General features: G+C 43.8%; 1 protein-coding gene across 1 annotated transcript in view; it reads right to left on the minus strand.

The window, feature by feature from the left end:
- Window positions 1–4,014: 4,014 nt before the first annotated feature.
- RAB40C (RAB40C, member RAS oncogene family) overlaps window positions 4,015–24,635 on the minus strand; it is a 36,797-nt gene continuing 16,176 nt past the window's right edge. The window contains exons 2-6 of the mRNA XM_026079212.1: window positions 20,742–20,802; window positions 18,436–18,496; window positions 7,531–7,608; window positions 6,799–7,021; window positions 4,015–5,025 (exon numbers count right to left, since the gene is read on the minus strand). Coding sequence (XP_025934997.1) covers window positions 4,745–5,025; window positions 6,799–7,021; window positions 7,531–7,608; window positions 18,436–18,496; window positions 20,742–20,802 — 704 coding nt within the window. The 3' untranslated portion in view covers window positions 4,015–4,744. The remainder of the gene's footprint in view (window positions 5,026–6,798; window positions 7,022–7,530; window positions 7,609–18,435; window positions 18,497–20,741; window positions 20,803–24,635) is intronic.

The following is a 24,635-nucleotide window of genomic DNA, read 5'->3' on the forward strand; positions in this document are numbered from 1 at the left end:
AAGATCACAGACATTGATGCAAATGTTATGGCTACTCTTCTCAGTTTGCAGCTAATGAGAGCACAGGATGTGTCTGGGCACCTCCATCCCAGACAGAAGTGCTGCTCAGGACTGCTAGAAAGCACAGCAGAGTACTGCTTCCCTTCTCCTGTGCTGACACACTAAAAAACTGGAGAGGGCTGCTGCGCCAGTAATACACAGAATTGCAGCTGCATCCTCATTTTTTAACATCTTGGGTGCAGTCAGATGAGTGTTCCCATCTCTTTATTGCCCTTGCGGTACAAAACTTCAGGAGATAGTAGAACTAAATAAGAAAACCCTTGATGCTGGAAGCTGGGGCTCAGAGAACTCACCCAACTATCAAAGACCTGGCAGCGTTGGTAAAACCAGCTCAGAACTACCTGTTTCCTCTTTCTCAAAGGAAAAGTGAATTTTAAAGCTCTGCCTAAGCTCTTCCCCCATCCCCTCCTTTACTGAAGCTGTGTTGCATTTTCTTGCCTTGCTCTTCCTGAGCAAAGACATCTGCAATGAAAGCAGATCATGCTGCTTCAGCGTAATCGGCTCCTGCTGTTGATTCTCCACCTGAAATCACACAAAGCCTGTGTTTAGGCTCTGCTGGTGAGAAGGAACAGACACTTCCAGAACCTGCTTGAAAAACAAAAGAAGCATCTGTGACTCCTTCCCTGACCAGGGTTTTACCTTTGTTACAGGGTTTTTCCAGGCTGCAGACACTATCTGATTTCCTCCCCTCCTCCCTCCCGTCCCCAGCAATTACTGCTTAAGCTGTTAAAACAAGCGTAGCCAGTCTGGTACGAAGTGGAAAATATGATCCTAGGGAAGTGAGCAGGCAGGGGAAAAGGGAGGTCAAGAGGAGGTGGGCTGGGAGCAAGAGAGAAAGGAATTAGGCAAGAAGAAGTTTCTCTCTCCCCTGAAAGCAAAGGCTCCCAGCCCGCCCAAGCCAATGCCTCCGACCTCCACCACCACCTACAGCCATGGGGGCTCCTCCTTGCCCGCCACTGACGCTGCTGCTCTCAGCTCCCTCTCTTCAAACTGAAGGATACAAAAGTCTTTACCAGCAAAATGAAAGAGGAACAAGCTTAAGCTTACTGCAGCATCCTCTCTGTTTCAAATACATCTCTACAGCAGGCTGACTTGCAGCTCGTTCCCGTGCGGATAGGATGACTAAATGCTGCTGTCATTTAGGCCACAGCGAAGCCACAGTACTCAGCTCACTCACTCCAAATTCAGCCAGACTCAGGCCCTGAAGAAGGCACCTCTCCAGCTATTTAAGGCCTTGGCTGTACTTGCAAAATCCATTCCTACGCATCAGGGACCACTGCACAACCTCCCACAAGCTGATGTGAACAGTGGTTTCCTAGAACCATCTATCTTATTAAATGTGTCTCAGGATGTTTTGTTTTCTTAAAGCTTCACTACCTAGAGTAAGCAATTCTGTAAGAATCAAGCTTTTAATAAGAAAATTTTGGCTTCTGCATGGGAAGAAGGGGAAACCCCCCAAAGCCAGCAATCGTGACTCAAAGACCTAAAATCCCCAAGTCTGAGATTAGCATTAGTTACTATTTTGCTGCTGAATGAGCTAGAAGTGGCAATATGCACCTATAGCGTAAGCAGGTCCAAATCCCCAATTCTGCTTTGAGCAGAACCTTTCTATTTCAAACTTCCCAGTCTGCATGACATCAGTGCAACATTTCCAGCTTTTGAGTGGTAGTTCAAAACAAAAAAAGGCTTTAATTTATATATAACAAAACCATGTATAATCAGTTGAACAACATTGACTGTACAAAGGAATAAAAAAATAAAAGGATAGTCAAAAAAAAAAAACCCAACCCAAAACCCACAACCCCATAGGAATGGTACAAGTGTTGGAGAGCAGCTAAAGACTAGTGTTGATATCAGACACAAGAACCTTTTTCTTTCAAATTAAAAAAAATATATATATTGAGCAAACATTCTAGGTAAATCTTCCATTTTCAATCCAGAGAGGATCTGTTGAGATTTTACAGGATAAAATCCACTGTGGTCAAAAGATGTGGGAGGTGTCACTTGCTTCAGGGCAAAAATCAAGCAGAGGTAAATAAAGTCTTTTTCTAGACATACAGCAGCTTTGTGATTTCATGATGGAAACCTTCACTGCCTCTTCTCCCCATATACTGGAGCCTGGCTACCATGGAGGCAAGAGGCCATGTGTGGTCCTGTGTTGCCCAGAAGATGTTTTCCAGAAGTTGCCTTTTGCAGTGCTGGGGGGCCATCACCTGTTGGCCGTATATCCCTGGATTCCCGGGCTGCTGAGCCAGTGATTGTCTTCTGCTCCATGTTAAGTGATGGGAAACAGGTGCCAGTCAGCCCAGACAGGTTCTAGAAATCCCCTGGCTTCCACACCACCAAGCCAAAATTGGCTACAGCTTTGCTCTTAAGCCAAATCACTACTACAAAGGATTCCTCTCCCCCCTCTGCCTGCCCCTCCCTTTGGGTCTAATTCTCTCCTCGCTCATTTGAGCTGGGCAATAAAACACACTAGAGACAAGCCAAGAAATCTACCCCTGGGTTGTGCTTTGTTTTAAAGAGCAGGGAGGGGAAAGGCTCCTTCATTTCCTAAGCTAGTTTAGAAGAAAGAAGTGCCCTGCAGAGGGGACGTATCAGCCCAGGACGTGCCCCCTCCTGCCCCACTGAACCAAGTGGGTTGTCAGCCACACAAGAACTGCTGCAGCTTCATTCTGCCCATGCAATGCAACAAGCTGTTTTGAGGGGGGGGCAGAAGAGGAGCAAGCCAAGGCCTTGAGGAATTGCTAGTAAGCAGAGGAAGATGGCAGCGCTGTACAGGTAGGTCTCCTCAGTGAAGAGAAGACTGGCCCAGCACAATGAAAAGCAGTTCACCGAGATCTGAAGGCCGTGAAAGCTACTCACAAACTACCTGTCCTGACTGCCCACAAGAATCTGTCACGTAGCCTGGTCCCACTGTCAGGCTCTACTTAATTTCTGTAATAAGGGCTAGGGATTTTTTTCAAGTTTCCAGGTGAACTTCCAGCACAAATCAATACATTACTATGGGACTAAACCATGGAAGCACATGCCCTTGTATGACAGATCTTCCCCCACAACAAGCATATATCTCAAGCTCTTGTCACCGAGCATGCTTGCTCTCTCAGATCCAGGAGCAGTACTACAGACCAAAGCAGTTTGCCCTTCCTGATTTCCTGCCGCAGCCACGTGCGAGCAGAATGCATTTGTCACTTCATGCAACCCTATGGTTTGTGTGACTGCTCTTTTCCATACTGTTTTCAGTTTTCATATTCCAATAGTGGCTAGCTTTCCAGTCCCAATCACTGCCTGCTCCTTCACACTCCAGTAGGAAAAGGTCCTTCTCTCCTTTCCCCACTTTCATCTAGGACAGGAGCCAGAGCGACACTAGCTTAGGCATAAGGAAGAAGAAATAAGCCAGGATTCAGGGGCCTCTGTCTCCTGGGGTAGTGACCTTAGAATCTGGAGAGCAAGGGTGCACCCAGACAGCTAGATGGCAGATGCAGGACTCCAGAAACAGCAGTCCAAGCTGTGCAGCAGTAGGAGACAGATTCTGCACTTTTTCCTCTGCTTTTAGACTTGATGCTTCTACCCTCTGCTTCTCCATCCCCGATCAGCTGCACATCAGAAAATGCAAAGTGAACATGGCATCAGGTGGCTGTGAGAGTTCTAACCTCAGAGTCGCATCTCTGTCCTGCCTATTCCCCACCCCACCCCACCCCAAATCCACATCCTTGGTGTCTCCACTCTGTCCCTCAATTGATTTAAACCCCACCCCTGCCTGCAGTACTTGTAAGTTTTAGGGAACAATCACAATAAAGTAGGTTGGAGTATGCAACACAAATTATTCTTTCCTTCTGTATATGTAGTATTTAAAAAAAGTAAACCCATGGGGTGATTGAAAGTCTCTTAAAGCATTTGTATGTTTTCACCTTAAAATCCCCCACTTCTCCCCTTTTGCTGACACTGGAAAAGTTAATCCAATGCTTTTATTTACATGGCTGCATAAAATTTTCCCTGACTGCTTCTCAAAAAAAAAAAACAAACTTAAAAAACCCCCAAGTTATATGCATATATATATATATATAATATTTACATAAATAGATGAAGAAGGCAAGCAAACTGCTTCCCTCAACTTTCCAATTGGCCAACTCTCGCCCCCCCCCTTCTTTTTTTTTTTTTTTTTTTTGGCAACAGCAGGTTAACGTCCTGGTGGAAACTGTCATCAGTCCCCTGTGCCCATTTCTTTTTTCCTACATCCAATGATCACTATTGCACCAGCTATCTGTTCAGGAATCCAAGAGTTAAAGTTGCAGCACAGACTCTCTTTGCCTACTCCCTTAAGCCTCTCAATCTTCCATTAAATCCATTCCTCTACTGAGGCTGGATGAGCTTTTTCCCCTCCCCCCCTGCCCCAACCCAGCAGCTGTTGAATTTTCCACCCCAGGCTGAGAGGCAAAGCCTAAAGCATTCTTGGAGGGGCACTTGGCAGACCCCTCTCCCTGCCAGTCCAATGAGATCCAGCCGGCACCACACTTCATATACGAAGCCAAACATGAGCACGTTCCCAATCTTGCGTGCACCGTCGGAAAAGCAAACAAAGCCCATCCGAAAGAATCCAGTCGAAAAGGGTTAAGTGTGCAAACATCTGTACATCGGTGGGTGAGTGTGGATATATTAAGAAGCTCACGGCGCATCCATCCTGCTAAGAAATCTTGCAGTTGTTGCGTGAGCAGTTCTGTGGGGGGCTCTGGGGTGGACGAATTGATTTGGATCTCTTCAAGCTGTTACCTTTGCTGCTGCTCCCACCCCCGCTGCTGGCCAAAGAATATGACCGGCCATGCATCATCACTGCATTCATCCCATTTGCCATAGAGAAGGATTTCAGGTGACTCTTGATGGTGACAGGCAATGGCAGCTTGTCAATGAGGTGGACTGGGGTGCAGGACACAATGGCTCGGCAGCACAGGTCCTGTAAGCTGAACACTGGTGGGAGAAAAGACCAGACAGTCAATATTGCAAGGACAGGCTTCTTCCTTCAACAATTCTTTATGCTGTGTAGTTCTTGTTTCTTAGAGTAGAAAAGCTAAGAGGAAAGCTAGGAGGCCTTGAATAGAGAACAGATTAGTTGGGAATCCTTTATTCACAACCTTTTGTCCTAAATTCCAGGCAAGCTCTGCCTTTACAGGTTAGCGTTTTTTGAGACACCAGCTTTGGTGGCAGCACTGGGGTAGACACTACTGCCACTCCTCCTAGCACAGTGGACACGATAGGTAGGGGCCTTGCTCACATTCCTGCTAGACACTCSGTTTCTCAGGCTACCATTTGGCAACCTGAAGGACAGGCTCAGGGAAAGCAGGCAACAGGTTCTGCAAGCCCTGAGGCTGGACATATTCCCATTTGGGATTGGTTTGGCAAAGAGTTGCCAAGGAGCAGGCTCTTTGCTGAGTGATTGAAGTAGCAAAGATCCCACCAAACCAGAACAAGGCTCAGCCACTTAAGGCTTCCCAGTGTCTTAACTCAGTGCAAAAGATGCAAATCTGCTTTGGGAAGTCTACTCGGATGGGATTTCTCAGCAACTGGCCACATGAGGGCATGCTTTCACCTCCAGCCTGCAGAAGGCTGCAATTCGTAAAAGCCTCTCTGCTATTCCAGAGCAGGCAGCGCAGGAAGCCAGCAGTTAAAAATCCTGCCTTTGGAAAAGATTCAGGAGAGGTCTACAGCAAAGAGAACTTCACTTTCAAAGCACAACTGCAGGCCAGCTGCTAGCTACCCAGCTACACTAGCTCAACATAAGGCAAGCTGTCAGCACAGAGCATGGTGTGACCTAGCACCGAGGAACTTGCTGTCAGGATGCAACCTTCTACCTCTGGCATGAAGACTGTCTGAATTGCAAATTCAGCCCAGACTGCTTCTCTCCTGCTCACCAGCCTTCCACAAGTATGAAACAGCAGCATACCAACAAGGTCAGGTGCAGTGATCTGGTGATGGGGGCTAGCTAATAGGATCTTCCTTTCCCCAATGAGCAGGAACTTAGGACCCATATGAAGGCAGACAACCCCACAGGTGGGGATATAAAACTCCTGCTGCTTAATCTGTCAGTGGGGCACACTGCGACCTCCAGTCAGAAATGTGGGACCTAAAACTATTTTACTTCAAATGCAACATGCTGAGAAACAGTATGGACTCAGCTCACAATCTGCCACACTGCAGATATGTGCATGACGTGCTGGACTATTCCAGCACACTGCTCCATGTCTGGAATAGGCATGTAATTTAGTCCCTTTCAACACTTTGTGTTGCCTTGGATTCACTCAGCCTCCATGCCTCTCTGAAGCTGGAGATACAGGCTCAGACAAGGATAAAGACAGAGGTGTTTACACTTGGATTCATCCCACAAATATTTGATTGAAGTACTTTTAAGTTGTGAGCTTAATTGCCCTCAGTCTCATCTAGAGCAGAGAGAGAGAGGTGTAGGATGCTCCAGAGCAATTCAGAACCTACATGCGCCACATTGCCCTCCAGAGCTGCCCATACCTCACTGTCAGCTGCAGGGTTCCTGCAGTAATACAGGCAACTTGACGAAATGCCTCAAGTTAGACAAGCTACATCTGAGCCACAACATCAGGTGCTTTCAGATCCCACAGTTACTAGTAAACATGCCTCCCACCTCAGGGGAGGCAGACAGCCATATCCCTCCATTTCAGCCTAGTCAGCCGTCATGCCTTCTCCACTCAGAGCATCTTCCCCACTACTAACCTCTGTTGGGTCTCCAAATCTTCTCCATGCCATGCCGCATGAGCACAATACGAGACAACTCTGTGAAGGATTCTATGACATTGAAGTTGCACAGCGGGCTGACCTCAAAAAACGTCATGCAGTTCTTCTCCGCATAGGCCCGGGCCTGCTCTGTTGGTACTTGCCGCTTGAAGGCAAGGTGAAGCCTGTTTCCCACCAGGATTCGAGGGACACCTGGGGCATGCTTTAAAAAAAGGAAGATGGAAAAGCATGGCTTGCCTTTAGCAATGGGAGCTTATGTCTGGTATTTTACTTACCTTCAGTAGCAGCAAAGGGGTAAGAAATAGAAGCTGCTCTGATGATGAGTGACTGCCAAGCAATTGGGACTAGATGATGAGAAAGGCTAATTTATCCTCTCTAGAATCCATTTTAGAAGTAATCTCCCTATGTTTCTTGGCTATTCCCAAGCCCTTTGCTGCTATTCTGGATTTATACAGAAGTAGAGAGCAGGCACTTGTCCCCTCGCTTTGCTGATTAGTAGATTGCAATGATTCTCCACAGCAGAGCCATTCCCATCCCTATCTCAAAAGGGCAGCCTCCCAGGATTTTTAATCACAGACCACTGCACTCATGCATCACGTTTATCTTCCCACACTATCATACATGTTGGCTCTTCACAGCCATAAAGGCCAGTAGCCCTAGTGTGTGAATGGTGCATTAAAAACCCTACATATGTTCTTTCGCTCAACTTACCTCATCTATTTCCTTTATCCACCGATCTATCCCATCAAAGGACCAACGATTAGTGATATCATACACCAAGAGAATTCCCTAGTAAAAGAGAACATGCAATTAGGAAGTTTCATACTATACAAACTAAAAGGGAGATGCACCTGAAAAGACTATTTCTATATTCAAAAACTAAAAGGCTGAGRCCACAGAAGTGTCTCATCTCTCAATTTGCCTCAGTTTTAGCCCTAGCAAGTACGCAAATATGCAGCAAGTCTGTACTAACTCAGATCCATTAGAGAGGAATTTACCCCCATTTCTAACAAGTTAGCAGCTCTGGGAAAGGCRCCCATTCCGTTTTTGCTTGAGCATCTCCCAAATCATTTCCAAAGCAGCAGAATCTTTGCAAAGGAGAACCTGCCTCGGTGACTTTGTATCAGATTTGTGATTGGATGAATAAAAGTTTTGCACAATCTTGCTTTCTGAATCTGCTTGGAATAACAACATGGGACTAGCATGCAGATCCAGGAAGCAAGGCTGCGCAAAGCATGCACTTGTCACTAAGTCACTAAGGCAGAAAGGCTTATTTCCTTTCTCCTTATGCAGAGCAGCTATGTTAAATAGCAGGATGGTAGCAGATCCTGACAAAGTTTATACAGCACACCTCTCTCCAGCACATTTTTCTTCTCCTCTAGAATCTGTTTCATTCTGTGTTCCTTTTACTGTCAGGGAAGAAGTTGAGTGATTTCAATAATCAAGGTAACAAGAATCTGGAGGATTAAGAACTCGGGATCAGGGTCCACACTAAGCTTTGCTAAAAGCCGGCAATGCTGCTAATTGTCTGTGCCACACTGGCAGAAAACAAACATAGCTACAGTGACTCTAGCAGATTAGTCAATGTAAGAGCCAGACCAGATCAGATCAAAACTCTCCCAAGTGCACAATCCTGTCACTGACGGGAACCAACAGCTGATAGCTGCAGTGTTACCTGAACAGGCCAAGTACATGTCTGCTCCCCAGAATACTCTCCCAGTGCTCGGTTTCTGTGCCCACACATACATGTGGGTGCATGTGTGCACATGAGAATGAGAGGAGGAAGCCTGCACTGTAGGAGACACAGCTCAAGATGACAAAAGCAGAGTCAGAACATGAATTGTAAAGCTTTAAATGGTTAAAGACCAACCAGAGGGAAGATGCAGTAGTAAGCCACAGGCAGCCCAGCTGTAAAGGCCCCCTTACTACCACCCACTGCTGAGAAAATCTGCTGGGTCCTCAGGAAAGGAAGCTGCTCAGGCATGCAACTTGTCCTGGGCCAGCCTGCTGCCCAGTGGTTGCTTGACAGCCAACACAGCAACTCTGCTCGTAATTCCTATCAATTCCTAAGAAGGGACTAAAACAGTCACCATCCATCTATCCTGTGCTGCAAGATGGAAATTCCTCTTTCACTCTGCTTAGCCAGTGGTATAGTATTGTGGCATTGTATTTTCCAGTGGCTTTTCCCTTTTCTCCTTCTTCTAAAAAGGAGAGGTACCTACTGCACACTCAGGCCTACACCTGTCTTCCCTAGACGCTTCTTGAGGTGTAGCACCATGATGTTGGTGACTGAGACAGGCACAATTTGACACAGGGAAGTTTGTGTCTGCACCAGTGACAACATGCAGCAGCACTTCAGAGGGTCCTCACCCTTGCTCCAAGCCTAGCTAACAGGCCACTCAGGTTCACAGCAACACCTACCAGGCAAGCTTTTTTTGCATCAAAGTATTTCTGAGGAGAGCCACAAGGAAACTAGGCTATGTCTGGCCCTGCAGGCACACAAGTTGATGCATCAGAAGTTACCTCTTAGCAATGGTCAGGCACATACAGGATTTAGAGAATTGTCTCAAGGAGCAGCTAGTCCTATTGTTTTTCCAACCTGTCGCCTCTCTCTACCTTCATAGTCGAGAACATTTCAAGTGATGACAAACTTCAAGGTTCACTCTGCAGAATCATAATTGAAGATACCCAGGAATGTGAACTAGAGAACAGATGAACTCATATTGCTGAGAGAAGGTAGCACAGCCAGGCACAACATAAAGCATCACATGGAAAATAACTCAGAAGCAATAAGACTAAGCTGAGGGCAAAACAAACCAGTTCAAGGTATAGACTCCAGGATGACAGATCATTTAGCAGCAAGTTTGGCAGAACCAGTCTTCTTTTAATCTGGGGTGTCCTCCAGGAACAGTCATCCCTACAGCAAGCCCCCAGTGCAACCAAAGTATATTTTAAGTTGGCAAGAGAATGTCTCCTTTGACAGCCTAGTCTTCTCTACCTGAGATACCCAGAAACAGCTCAGTGAAGGAGAGAGCTGACAACTTGCCTAACATTCATCCTGGTAGAAGTCAATGACCCACCAAGTATCCTAACGTTCCAGCAAAGCTGCTGCTTTATTTGTTTAAACAGAAGATCTACTACCCAAACAAGAAACTCAATCCACTCAGTCCTCTTGTAACACAACTTTAAATTATTTGCTGCTGCCAAAGCCCTTGATGCACTGGGTGAACTGAGAAACCATGTACAGAGATGTGATATACCTCATAAGTTCACGAAAAATGATCAGAAAAATGAGATTTAAAGTACACTGGAAAGAAACACTGGGGCATTTGAACCCTCATAATAATGCCATGTCTTAGGTTGGCACTTAAAACATTCCCATCATTTGGGAAAACAGTCTTTCTTCGAGCTATACTGGCACACCCAGCATACGTGACTTTGTTTCCCATTTTTTCAAAACCTCTCTCAGAGCAAGCAGCTCTTACAAAGCCTGCCCAGTTTCTATAGTTTCTTTTAATCTTGGTCAAAAAGAGTTCTGACTCCCAAATGTTAGCCTCCTCCTTCCTGTACAGCACTCCCATTCCATGCAGTTGGCTTTCTAACTGAAGCTTGGCCATTTTGGCCTCATTGCCCTTCTAATATCTACTCGTTTGCATTTGTGCCATTTGCAGAAAGGATGAAACATACCAAGAGAAGGGGAAAAGGTAAGAAAGATAAATCTTGCATGGTGGGTTGTTTTTCATTTTTGATAGCCCAACATGAAAAACAAGCACTTCAAAGTTTTGGTTTAAGGCTATTCTGAGTGACTTGACAATAAGTTTTCACGCAAGTAGTAAGCAAGTAGATTATCCATATGTGTATATGGTGGGGGGAGCAGACTGATCTTAGGTTTCTTCCAGGGAAAGCTTAGAGCTCATTCATGTCCCATAATTTTTTGGGCTGTCATTTCTAAAACAGTTAAAATAAGACTTTATACTCAAAAAGAATTGGAGGGTGGGGTTTTTTGGAGGAAAGAATTTTGATTTCTTCTAGGTCTAGGTAGGCAAAAGAGTAGGAAATAATAATTATTCTTTGTTTAAAAAACAAATCAAAAACCCCCCTGCAAAACCAAAAATAGTACTTTTCAAGAACCCAATCACAAACTACCCACTACCAGGTTACATCATGTTTTAGGTGTGTTTTGCAAACGGAGATACTGAGCTTTATTTTCATTTTTGCTATATGAGTTTTGACCTCTAGCTTCCAAGGCTGCACATGTGAATGAAAAGCTCCAGTCTGCTTGATGTTACTGAAAGAGTGCATGACAGCCAGGGAATAACAAAACAGAAAGAGCTTGATGATCCCCTTCCAAGACATAAACAAACTGTGAACAAGTTAAATGAAGTCTACTTGATTTCTGGACTGACGTTCCTTTAGCCAACAGAAACAGACTCAAGACCTAGTTTGTCAAGCCTGCTTCTGCCAGAAATATGCTCTAGGAGAAAAGCATCTTTAAGCATGCTGGCAAGTGCACCCTAAGATCTCCTTAAAGAGGAATAAGGATAAAACATCAGCAAAAACGCAACATCAAGTTCTCAGCAGCAAGGTGGAAGTGAAGACGATACTTTCTAAATGCAAGAAAAGACACACCGTCTCCCCAAGTTTACCCTCCAAAGTCAGAACACAGCTCCATGCACACACATTTAGAATTAAAATTCTCAGGTCAAACTTTCCAAAGATCAGGAAACACCAAGGCCAAGCTGTCTAAAACCTTGATTCTGTCCCCATCTTTCCCAGCACGGGTATTAAGACCAGCTTTATATTTACTCAACATGAGATGGATGAAGCAGCCTTAAAAAACTCTCTCCAATGTGTGGCATTGCCAGATGCTTTGTACTTCTTCCAAACAATACAGGTATGCTCCAGACACCACATTTCTATATGACACATCCCAAATACACTTTGTCATTACTACTTTCTCTCCTAGAGAGAACAGTACACAGACATGCATGCAGACAGGGAATTGGCTCCATCTCTCCTGACAATTCCAACTAGGATCTGCCTTTTTTTCCACTTAAAAAAAAAAAAAWTTGGAATAATGTGCTTGAAATTTTAATTAACCATAAAAATGAACATTTCCATTTGCACCCTAAATAGTTCTCTTTCCAAAAGCCTAGATCACTGTGACCACCATAATTATCTCCATACCTCTCAAGTAATATTTGGTTTCACAAAACAACTTTCAAGTGTTTGGCACCCCAATCTCCCCTAGTTTCCATAGCATAGAGAAGTGAAAGGCTCTACCCAAACTTTACACGCAAGTTCTCAAATCTAGGTTATTCTAGAGCCCTCACCAATTTAACTCATCAACAGCTCAAGCATTCTTTCTTCCTCTTCTCCCCAACCCGTCTACAGGCTTCTGCGTTAGGAGACTGGACTCATCCCTAAACTGTTCTCAAGTCTTTTGACACCTAATTTTCAAAGTTCATTTCCACTCTGAATTGAACACTAAATTTGTTCAATTCCATACCACTACCTGTACATCAACACAAGCCTAAGCATAACAGCAGTGGAAATTTCCATATTCGTGCTGCCTCACACAGTGAACAAGGAATACAAAAGATCATCTGTTATTGTATGAAGCAGCACATATGGACACTTACTTTGACAAAAGTTAAACTTGTATTCAGCAGTAGCTTACAGAGATCTGTCTGCATAGCCAAGGGGGGGAAGTTGAACCACGTCCCTGAGACTGCTTTCAGCTTGCTGCAGGTGCTCAAATTGGATTTACCCGGATCTTGCTCATGGGGCAATTACACCCTGCTGCCAGATAATTTCCTAACAGCATAACATATTGGGAGGTTTATTTATCACTCAGCTCTCAGTAAACAGCTTGACAGGCAGGGGCTGACTCTTCCAGCAGCTGGACAACCTCCATGGAAGTGACATGACACAGCTAAGTGTTTGCAGCAACTGAAAAAGCTGTAAGGGGTACAGCAAAGAGTACATCTCAAGAGCCTCCCGAGTTGCCAAAAATGCCATCACCTCCCTGCACACTACGAAGCCCTGAACAGGACAAACAGCAACTTTTCAGATCAGCCACCTAAGCAGAACTCAACAGTATTTGTTATTCTGTTAGGGCTGCAGCTCTGGTATAAGATGGAAGAATTTTTGAATGCTGGTTATGACTTTCTATAGATGGTCTGAAACAATTCATGAAGAATTTAAGTTTCTGTATATCACACTGGCTGTGAAATGATGGCAGGCCATGTTTCAAGAACCGGTTTAAGTCACCAGCACATGAGGACATCAGCAATGATTAAGCCTAGACTAGAAAACACCATCATGATCTTCCTTCTCCCCTCCATCATGACTGCTGGAATAGCTGGCATTTGCTCTTAGCAGCTGTAAAAGCCACAATTGCATGCGACAGTCGAGAGATCAGTGTACCAGTCCTGCTTGCAGGTATGACCAAGTAGAAAAGGTCAAAGAGCAACAATAAGAGAGCAAAACAAAAGACTTCTGAAGCACCTTTAAGCTCAACTAAATACCTTTCACCATATGCTACACTGCAACAATTAAGATAAACTCTTTTGAAATATGGCAGCCCCTAAAGTTTCAGGTATTTCTTTACTCTTGTAAAGATCAAGAACAAATGCCACTTCCCAACTAACATTTGAATTTTTAAGGGGCTGATTTAGCATCATGCAGTTCTTGCACACAAGTGAAAGGGGACCAAAACTTCCCAACTGTTGCAGGACCCAGCATGTATCTCACAAAAGGGATATTGCAATCAGCTGCAAAGATGCAAGGTCCAGTTCCTCATTTTACAGTAGCAAGAGACATTCGTTGCTTGCTACCCATCACTATTAGATCAGAACCTTAGAACAGAAGCTAGGCTAGCTGACTCTTTCTGCTGAAGAAAGCATTACTTTGAAAATGCTCTCCTTCCTCCCATTCGTATGGCAAATAAGCTGTCTGCACTCTCTGGAAAGATACCAGTGTACTGAAGTACCACCACTACTGCAAATTTGGAAACACAAGAGATATGAGACGCCAAAACAATTCTGAAGACTGAAGTACTACAGACTCCCCTAGATTGTTCTGCAGGTAACAATACTGCTGGATTTCCACCTCTACCCTCCTCTGCCCCTCCAGTCAGGTTGATTTGGCCTCCATACTCTTCCCCTCACCCTCAGTGCCTAGAGGTCAGTGCTGCTATCCCCAGAAAGCATTCCTCCTCCTCTGCCCCAAATAGAGATCCTGAAGCAATGCTGCCAGGACCTGCTGGCCTAACACACTCCTAAAAGGGAAGGGATAATGAAAGCTGTTGTGCTAGAAGGGGGGAAACCTCAAACCCCAGGGAAGCAAGGAGAGAAAAGGAGGGAGGTCTCAGTCACATCAGTATGCTACAAGCCTCCTCCTTGAACCAAAGAGCTCATGCATCCCTGAAGAAGTTATCACTTAGGCATGGCAGGGAGGGAGAGCAAGAAAGATCTGTGATCCTCGTGACAAGCCCCTGAAACCCAAGTGATACCCTGTGATTCTACAAACCTGCTGAACACTCTTAATAATTTAATACTGCTTTATCTATAGCATAAAAGAGGCACATATCCCATGCTAGCCCCTTACTAGAGCATATGCATTCACATTTTGGAAATTCTTTCCAGTAGTACTACAACACCAGCACTTACAATGCAAGAATTGCACACTGCCAAGCACAAATAGTAATTCAAGGCCACAGGAGATCACTACACACTTACAAACTGTCCCATGGCAGCTTTTGTCCGAAGAGCCCACAGGCAAGATTCTCTAAAGGACCTTATACGCTGATGGGATTTCTGGTCCTGAACCGAGTCCAAGATTTTGGCCTCAGTTTTTGCAGACAATTCTGTGCTGTGCTCTCCAGTTACGCATTTTAAAGTGAACGTTACTCTCTTCACTGGGGACCAAAAATACCAAGGCATTGTGACACATGGTGACTATTTAAAAAGAGAAATAGTTTGCAAGTGTGGATGCACTGAAAGATTTACATCTGTCTAGAAATTGAAATGGAGCTGTGAGGCATTTATACTGCATACAGTGCTTCCACTGGATTCCTACAGCCTGTCTCTCTTGACACATTGATGCTGGATGCCAGAAGGTGTCATGTATCTGTCTGATCTAAAGTTTGAAATGGACTGCTTATATCTTTCTTCCTCAAGATGAGGTTCTTGATAGTTTCTTTACTTGGGACAGCAACATCTTGCCCTTCCATTCTACTCATCAGCGTTGCTTTAGAAAAATCTCGCTTTAAAGTCTCTGAAAAAGCTTGCCTTGCTCATCTTATCTGCTTATCTCCCACAAGGAACCTGTGTAAAAGAGAGATGTTCACAATAAACCTCAACAGCCAACTTGACGGAGGGGTCTTTAATGTGAATGATTTAATACTGAATGCCAGGGTATGCAAAGACCTTCCAGACATCTGCTGCTCACTTCTGCAGAAAAGCAGGTTTTCCTCAAGTCTGCCAGGTCCCAGCATTCTGCTTGTGTCAAAAATCCCTTTTCCAAACTAGTTTTGTGATGCCTCAATCTTGATCTGCTAAAACAGTCAACCTTCACCCTCAAAAACAGCAAAATAGCCCTAAACAGTGAGCTTGCCCTGTAGAAGGAGTTCCCAAGTGAAAAATCACTACTGCTCTCTGAACAGTATTCTTGAGATGAGCATTGCACTGTGAAAAGTAGGTGCTTTTTGTAGGCTAATGACTAGAATTCAGGTTCAGTCCTCACCGGGTGACTTGAAGTAAAACTTAGATCCATTTTGGTATCAGATGATCTGGCTCCCATGTGGCAATACATTAATATTCCTATATTAGTGGGAATACAAATGTTGTCTCTGTAACTTTTTCTTCACAACACTTCCTGAAAGAGGAAAGTATCTTAATTTAAACTCTTAATGGTTAACCAAAGCAAGACGACTGTTTATTTTTAATAGTAGATGCCTATGGGCACTGCAAGAATGGGCTTCAATGCCTTCAGTTATTTTCAGCATCCAGAAACTAACTACTTCTGGCATAACATTAGCTTCGCAATACTGCCCTTCCTCTGATTGAAAGCTGCCATTTAGCAGGTCTGTGATACAGTTTTTTCATCGATAGCGTAAAGACAACTTAGCCCAGTGTGGTCTCAGGGGAAAAAGAGATAAAATGCTACTGAGTTGTCCGTTTCTTCAAGGTATTTTTAATGCTGTGTTTCTACTGAAATTTCTGCCTCAGCTATTCACTTTCTTCTCTCCTATCTTGTTATCATCTGACTTCAAGACTTCTGCTGTAGGAAGCCCGATACAAATCCAGGTGGAGAAAAGGGAAACAGTTTGTTTAACCCTTATAAGCCAAAGGCTAAGGAAGAATAAATACAGCAGAGAAGAGAGGTGCCAGGGAGGGGAAAAGCTCTGTTTAAAGCACTGGGTGATATTTGTACAAGAATAACTTGGTATAAACTGGCCATGAGCACCTTTAAGCTGAAAGCTATCGAAAGTGTCCTACTGAGCAGAGTACTGAGACTGTATGAACTGGACTTCCCATAAGGAGTACAAGGAGGAGCTTTAAGAATGAATTCAAAATTTGAGTTTCTGAAGAGGACTTTCACAGGTTGCCCATGAGAGCAAGGGCCTGGCCTCAGGAACCTGATGGGCCCTTAGAGGGGTCGAGTGAGAATAGGGTAAGAATATCTGAATAGTGAGTACTTAATAAAATACACAAAGCAGCTGCATGGTGTGACAAGTGGCTTGAACTGAGGGAAGCACACCTGACTCCCCTCCCCACTTTATTGTTTCTCAAGTGTAATGGTAAGAATTGAATCCTCTAAAGGAAACGCTAGAGAGATTGCCAAGAGAAGAAACTGTCTCCTAGCAGGGACCAGACCTTCTTTGGAGTTTTCCTTTTTCCCCACAGCAGTCACTTTTTGCCCAGTCTGTGGCTACTCCATCCCATGTGAAAGGACTTTCCTTGAGCACCTCGACGCATTCCCCAATTGCCCATTTTTTTTTGCAGACTCCATACTGCTTCCCTGAGTAAATAGCTATGTGTTTTCACAAGTGAATACCTTGAGCAGGGACATCTTCTTGAAAATGTCAGAAGTAAAATAGCTTCACTGTCCCAGTGAAGATGAGTGGTTCCAAATGAGGACCAGTCCACTCTTTCAACCAAAGAAAAGTATTTTCATCACTGTTCCTCTCACACCTGCCCTAGGTCTTTGTCTGGCAGCAGCAGCTAGGAATTCTATCACGTGGTGCAGGCTCCACTGGGTTAAGTTTTACCAAGACGCAGCCTTTGCTCCGAGGAGCTCACAGTCTACACAAAGGGGAGAAAGTCTTTTGTACAGCAGTCTGGAAGAGCAGGTCATGCTGGAGACTGAGGTAAAAGGGGTCAGACGATACTACTAGACACACTGCAGTTGGGAGCCTGCCCTCTCTTCACTTTCTACTCCTGGTTTGATTCAGGCATCCGACCACAGCGGTTTCTCACTGACCAAACCTAAATTATGAGGCCATCAGAATACCACACTGATCAACTCTGTTCATTTATAACTGATAAGGGATAGGGCATGGTCTCAAGCAAAGGGATATATTAGTATTGAAGCTCTAGAGTTTTCTGAAATATAGTATGGGTAGAGGGAAGTTTGTCTTTAAACTCATGCATTGGATGGAACATCTAAGTTGAGGCCTACGTACTCTCCCATTGCACACCAACACTCCTGTGCCTTGCACTCCTGCAATAACCAGGAAGTTGGCCTCAGCTTCAAAAAAAGCTGCCTCAAAGCCATCCACAACACCAGAGATGTGCACAAGCAAGAATAAATGAGACACTGTAGGAGGTATCAGCAGCACATCCCAGTCTAAGCGATCTCATGTCTAAAGCACAAGTAAATTTGCAGGAAGTCTTTTTTAAGTTCATTTAACTTAAGGAGACTTTATCCTAGAGGCCCCCCATCATGTTACTAAAAGGATGACATTAGCACAGCAAGAAAGGATTACTAACAGCAATTTTTCAGAAGAACCACAAGATATTTCTGATATTCAGAATCTAGTCTCTATTCTGGAGCAGGGCCCAAAGGAGATGTTCAAAATTTAATGCTCTGTTTCATGTTTTAAAGAATGCACTTTAAAATCCAACTCAGCTGCTCTAGTTTCACGTCTGTATCAAACATGCAAGCTGGAGAAGCCCTATTTTTGGAACTGACTTGAATGCAACACAGACTGGAAGAATTCCATTGGGAAAGCTGCTGTCATATTTAAACAAATCTGACAAACCTCAGAAAGCATGAATCCCCACATTAAAGCGAAGGCAGATCTAGAGTGAGAATTGCCTTGTCCTCTATAATCTTTGTTTTCTCAGCCCCTAGTCTAGAAACTAATATTGAATTTAGTCTGTAATAGACCTTTTCTGTAGCAAAGTCTGTCACTCTCCCTCCCCTCTCTCCCACTGTTTCATAAAACAGAGTACTAGGCAGAAAAAAATATATAGTGCGTTAACATAGTTCCCATCCTTCTGATGCTTGATGCATTCTTCTTCAGAGCTCTTAACTACAGAGTGAAAGATTTTTACAGTCAGAAGAAAAAGCAAATATCCCCTATCAGAACACTGACAGCAAGCTTACCTGGGCTCCTCTAGAGTAGGATCTGAAAATGGTACAAAATCTTCCTTGCCCTGATGTGTCCCTGTAACAAAGAAAATTAAAGTTACAGCTATGAACGCTAAAGAATCAAATCCCGTACCACACATCTCCTGTTGGACTAAAAACCAAGCAGTGTCAACCTCATTAGACCTTTGGAACATGCATGATACCAGAACTGCTCTGCAAGGTATTTTCAGGAAAAATTTGAAGATATTCCTTGGGTGCATTGCCACTTTTCTTTTCAGTATGATGCATCCCAGAGTTCCTCCCTGTCATCATGTTTCCCATGGAGCAGGCACAAACAAGATCACTCGGCACTACCTTAGGATGTGCCAAGATGCAAGTCATTTCATTTCCTTGGGCAAAAGATCTTTTATCTAGTTCTCTATAGTCCACTGGCAGTTCAAAAAAAATCAGGATGAGACCACAAATCTTTCCTAGTCATAGTTAAAAGCTAACCTAACATAAAATGAACATAATGATTGAAGACAGGAGAAGTTTTCTTGCACTGGCTAGTTTCACTTTTCCAAACAAGTTTTAACTGAATATGAAAGGAAGTGCCTTTATATCTAAACCTCCTTGACAGACCTAGTCTGGCATACCCTACACAGAGCTCAGGAACAGTACTAGGGAAGTACTGCTCACTGGGACAAGGGGCTTTACAAACACTAACCTATGTCCTGGCTGCCACTCGTGATATAGTACAAGTAAGCTTGATCACATTACTAACATTTCTCAGTGCCCGTGGGAACATCAGGGACAGTAAGCCAGAGCACAGCACTCTGATCTGAGCAGTATACACTGATATGTAATCCAGATTCAGGTTCATCAGCAAAAATGTTATGATGTTTGTTACGATGTGTCCATTTGATTCTGGTCCAGTGAAGACATGTTAATAACCACAGAGAGGGCTGGTCAATCCCACAGACGGATTTGCAGCAGCTATATGAAAAAATGCAGCAATCACAAGCTTCAAGACAGCCCCGCTTTCAGATCTAAAGTTTTCAAGGGTCATATTATTGGTCATGGACTTCAATCTAACAGTCTGTGCTCAAACCATCTTCTCCCACTAACAAACAAATATTGGGTTGGATGAGGAAAGAAATGTTAAGAGTAATCATTAAGTAAAATAAAATCATTAAGACATCATAAAATGATGTAAGCATCTCAGGGAAGGTTACGTGCAGGTTCTCCAACTTAAGTAGTACAGTACAAAAAGAAAATGGCTTCAAGATAGAAGCAAGAGGTGACTACACAGAGAGTTGAAATGTTAAAATAGGCATCTTACAAGAGAAACAAAAGAATATGATAAGAACCACATAGAAAAATACAAATTAGAAGAGAAAATTTAGCCATTTCTCTTCTTTCATAACAAAAATGAGGACATTCAACTGAGAGCAGATGTATAATTAAACCACGAGTCTGTACATTGCCAAAGTCAGTCATCGAGGCCAAGAACCCGGTACTCATTCACTACTTAACAATTCATACAGATATTCCAGTTGATACAAGTGTTGAAGTGTTGAAATTTAACTTCATGTTCAAGGGCCTATGTCATCACCTATCAGATCAGGATGAAACCCAGAATAAGATCTGGCTGTCTCGCCTCTCTCATCTACAGGACTCTAGTGGCAGCTTCTCAGCAGTTTAAACCACAGACAGAAAGCTGGCCAGAAGGACTCTGGGTCTCCTGCCTCTGCCAGCATGGGAAGGAGGAGTCACAGTTCACCTGAAGCATTCTCGCATCTCCATCCCAGTGTCAGGCCACTCCAGTAAATCCTGCTCTCCAGGGATTTACTGTAGTCTGTGACACTAACTGTGAGGTCGAATCATTGTGCTGCTTATGTTAGAATTTTCTACCCAAGTCATTGAGAAATATCCAGACTTCTGTAGGGACAAACAAACAACTTCACACACTTTTCTCCTCCTTTCCTATTCTCTCATACATATTTCTCTTCCTAGGTGATAAGGAAAGTCCAGTACTACTGCCAGAATAGTACTGCTTCCCCAGTGATTGAGAGCTGTATGCGAATACAATCAGGTACAGCCGAGAAAGACTGAAATAGGACCATTCTGGCAAAGAGGACAGCATGCTGTTTGTGCTGCTCATTAACGGAAGGAGGTTTGATTTGCCAGAATAACTCACTGAGAAGAAAAGCTAGTAAGCCTCACTGCATGACCAGGCGATGTTCCGCATTCTCCACAGTTCAATACAGTATCGCACTAGCGATACTCCTCTGCTCACTGATGCTGGTCCTATAGTGAATACAGTTTAAAAACAAACTCACCAGAGTTCCAGCTTGACCCTTCTGCCATCTAGCAAGATAGTAGTGGTCTTGTAGTCAATTCCTGAAAGAAAACCAACAAAAAGCTGAGCAAACACTGAGCAGGTCTTCAGAGACTGGCAAGAAATCGGCTTTGCCCACCCAGATCCACCATTTAACTCTTACTGAAAATGCGGTTTTCTCCAGAAACCTGCAGTAGAGCAAGAGGGAGAAGTGGTACAAAGATTTGATAAAACAGAAATAGAACTCTGCTTCAAACTAAAGAGCACTCTTGTGGAGCTCTTTCCCTCCTCCCTGAAAACATAGTTAACCCCTAGATTGCCTCTTTCTTTTGCAGTCTTGGATAAAGCCTGTTAAGACTCCATCTCTAGAAGATTCACTGTTTTGTAATGCTGTCACTTTGGATAGTGCTAAGTTACACACTTTTGGGGGATTAGCTAGAGAGATGAAAAACGTAGAAGTTTCTCTGATAAGTTAGTCTCTGAAAACCAAGCATCTTTGAATGAACATCACCTCCTGAAACATTCAGAGGACATTTTGGAAGGTGGTGATACTGAAAGCCTGACAGAGTACACGATTTCTTCTTTCCAACTATGGGACAGGATAGAAATTGAAAATTCAGAAATGCTTTTCTGCTATACTTGTTAAGGAAATAAAATAATAATAATAAAAAAGCAAATTCAAGTTTACTTCACTAAAAGAGATCTCAGACTTGGTGGTAAAACAGCACTGATGCAAATTTCACTAAATTTTGGAAGAACAGTATCTTCCTGTATATCACATACACCCATTCTCTAGGATCCTGCAGCACATGACAACACGTACTGCCAAATTACACAGCCCACAGTCAGCATGAGAACGAAGTTCCAAAAAGCAGAGAGGGGTGAGCCCAGAAACTCCCTTTGCTAAGTGCTCTATCAAGTCAGGGGCACGGTCCATTACCTCCACGCTTCATTTCTTTTCTTACAGAGAAAATTGTTTGAGGAGTTTCACATCAGGGTCACAAAGGTCTATGAATAGTCAGGAAGCAAAGGCTGATGCAACTCAGCACTGTGTTTTTACTTTTACAGTTGCAGATCAAAACTAGTGAAAGGTTCAAGCAACAGCCTGTTAGAAGCCTCTTCTGTTTGGAGGCATGGGAAGGAAGGGCTGGGCAAGGGAGGAGGAAGGGTGGTATCCATTCAAAACTTCAAGAAAAGCATGTGCATCTTGGCTTGGTTTAAAGGTGGCATCATTCAGAATGCGACACGATTTCACTAGTTCTCTTTGTGCTTAAAGACCAGAGGAAGATTTGTTGCACTCAGTATCCAGTGGGGACAAGAGACAGCCATGTAAACCATTAATAATTTAGTCACTCAAAATGGAAAGTTCTTAGTCCAAGATAAACCATCAGATGCATATCATACAGGAGTCAAACAAGGCAGTAAGCACTCCTCCTTTGCCAGGAGCTGAGCAAGCAGCATAAGACACTGTTTTTCACAGAGCCACAGTATCAGGAGNCCCCCCCCCCAAACTGCAATATTAGACTGTGCTAACAAATGACTCATTCGCACAAAAGGTGTCCAGGATCTTCATATAAACAAAAAGTTTGTTAGAGACTGTCAACACACTCTCTCTCATAATTAAGGCAGAGAAGAAAAAAAAATTTAAAGAAAGCAACTTCACTTCCAAGTAACACGTCTAAACTAAGCTGAACGTGCTGTTCACCCTCAGCTGAGGCACAGACAGGAAAGAGCCCAGCAGCACCTCCGATCCCCTTCCCCACAAAGCCGAGGTTAGAGAATAAGACAAGGAGCGGGCAGGTGGCCAGGCAAACTAGCTTCCCGGGGAGCTCAATTTAATAGGCTGCCAGTGTATAGAAGTTGGTTAAACAAGGCAAAAAGCATCATTCCTAGGCAGCCACTGGAAAGCGTAAACTAGTTTACAGTCTTCAATAAAGCAGAATGCCTTCCCTCCAATTAGATCAACTCTGTTTTCCCCTCTCACCACTAGATATCAAACCTTGAATTTATATCAAAAGCCCACCACTGTGTTACCAACCGTATTTCCTTTCTCCTACAAGTACAACACTGCCCCAATAACCTAACAGACAAGTTTGTCAATAAAGCAAATGGATTTTTTCTGAGTCATCAGCAGGAGCTTCCTGTTATTGAAAAACAAATTGGATTTTAGCCTTCACAGGGTGCTATAAAAAGCAATAAAGATAATTATCTTGACTTCCAACCATTTCCAGGGCTTTATCACAGAAAATGGATAGTTTACATTTTATCTTCCTCCAGAGACGAGTGAATGATCTGTATTTATTTTCATACAGATATAAATCTCCACTGTCCCAAGGGACAGCAGGCAGCACCACTGCATTAGTGGAAGCAAGCCTATTTCACAACCAAAGGATGGACACTGGGATGAAGCACACACCCCCCCCCTCCAAAACAAACCAACCAACCACGCTTCCTTTTTCCCTCCCCTGTCCCCATTCCAGAACGAGAATTACTCCACAGCACGAGCTTTTAAGGAAAGGGCTAATTATTCTTCACAACTGCATAGAGGAGCAGAACAGTTCCAGGCTGCACATACCAAGGCCCTGCTCAACACACTTACGTGGATGTTTTTACTCTTTCCTATCTGAAATCAACTGCATGCAGAGAGCTCACACAATTGTGAAAGTTGCAATTTAAAGCTAAGAGACATTACTTCTATTTTAATCACATTAACAGATTCTTTAGCTGTAGCCCAGTATGTACCAGCCATTTACCCCCACCAYGCAGAGCATCAGTCTGCAGCAGACAGATAAGCCAAGCGGCCACGATCGCTTTCCTGGACCTGCCTTTAGTGGCTCCACAGTTTAGCCCTGGCTGTTCTTTTGTCCCAGGGATTTTAGAGCAGAGTCACAGCGCAGCCACTTCACCTTCAGCAGCCACTAGGTGCCACTATGGTACAGAAGCTTTTGGCAGCGTGACAGCCTCTCGCCATGCCGCTGCTTTTCCATCCTGCAACAAAGCTGCTCTTTTGTCTTTTCATTTAAGGCAGCTCAGAAGCTGACGAATTCAGGGAAGTTTCAATTTAATTTCTGCAGCTGACAGGGTTTCCCCCTACCTGAAGATCACCTCTGCTCGCAGCAGAGTACAGCTCATTTCAGAAGTGACATTTCATCTCAGCCGGAACAAGCTTTGATCCTCCACAAAAAGATGCACTGCTGCACACCCCATGCCCGATACTTCTACAGCATATTGCAGCATCAGCAAGGCAGTCAATCCGCCGCCAGCGGCTGCTTTGGAGCCCTGCCCGGCCCTCGGGGCGCGCAGCACTAAGGGGAAAAAGCAAACAGCCATGTTTAAAGCTTATTATATTTTATCAGCTGATCTCTTTCTTGACCAATATCTAGTTTGATGTAACAAAATGAATAAAGCTGGGAAAACAAGTCTGGGCTGCTCGCTCTAGTTTAGCGCTCAGTCCAACTCCTCTGCTATTTTTTCCAGTTCCACTTTAGACTCCTGCTTACACTGATGCCATCTAAACTTATTTTTTGAGCAGTAAGTCTACTTGGTAGAGAGTACTACGTAAAGTACAAAGTAGTTGTTGTCACCAACCCTGATGTCAGGCACTCAATTCCCCTTTGCAGAGTTAGGTTTCACGTGAACTAGTACTATAATCATTCCCATCTCCAGAAAATGCAAAAAATTTCTTTTGACAACTGATATACGGAAAAACCTTAGAAACCAAGCCATTTCCCCATGGGAATATGTAGCATGTATTACAAGAACCTTTTATCTATTCCAAATTACTAATTTAGAGCACAAGATACTTCCTATCGATAGTTATACGGACTCAAAAAACCTTAGGATTAGTTAAAATTTGGCCTTCCACCTGAAAGACTGTACCTATCTTAACTGGGAA

The sequence above is a fragment of the Apteryx rowi genome, unplaced genomic scaffold (genome assembly GCF_003343035.1).
Source record: "Apteryx rowi isolate R43461 unplaced genomic scaffold, aptRow1 scaffold_494, whole genome shotgun sequence".
In the NCBI taxonomy this organism is placed as follows: Eukaryota; Metazoa; Chordata; class Aves; order Apterygiformes; family Apterygidae; genus Apteryx; species Apteryx rowi.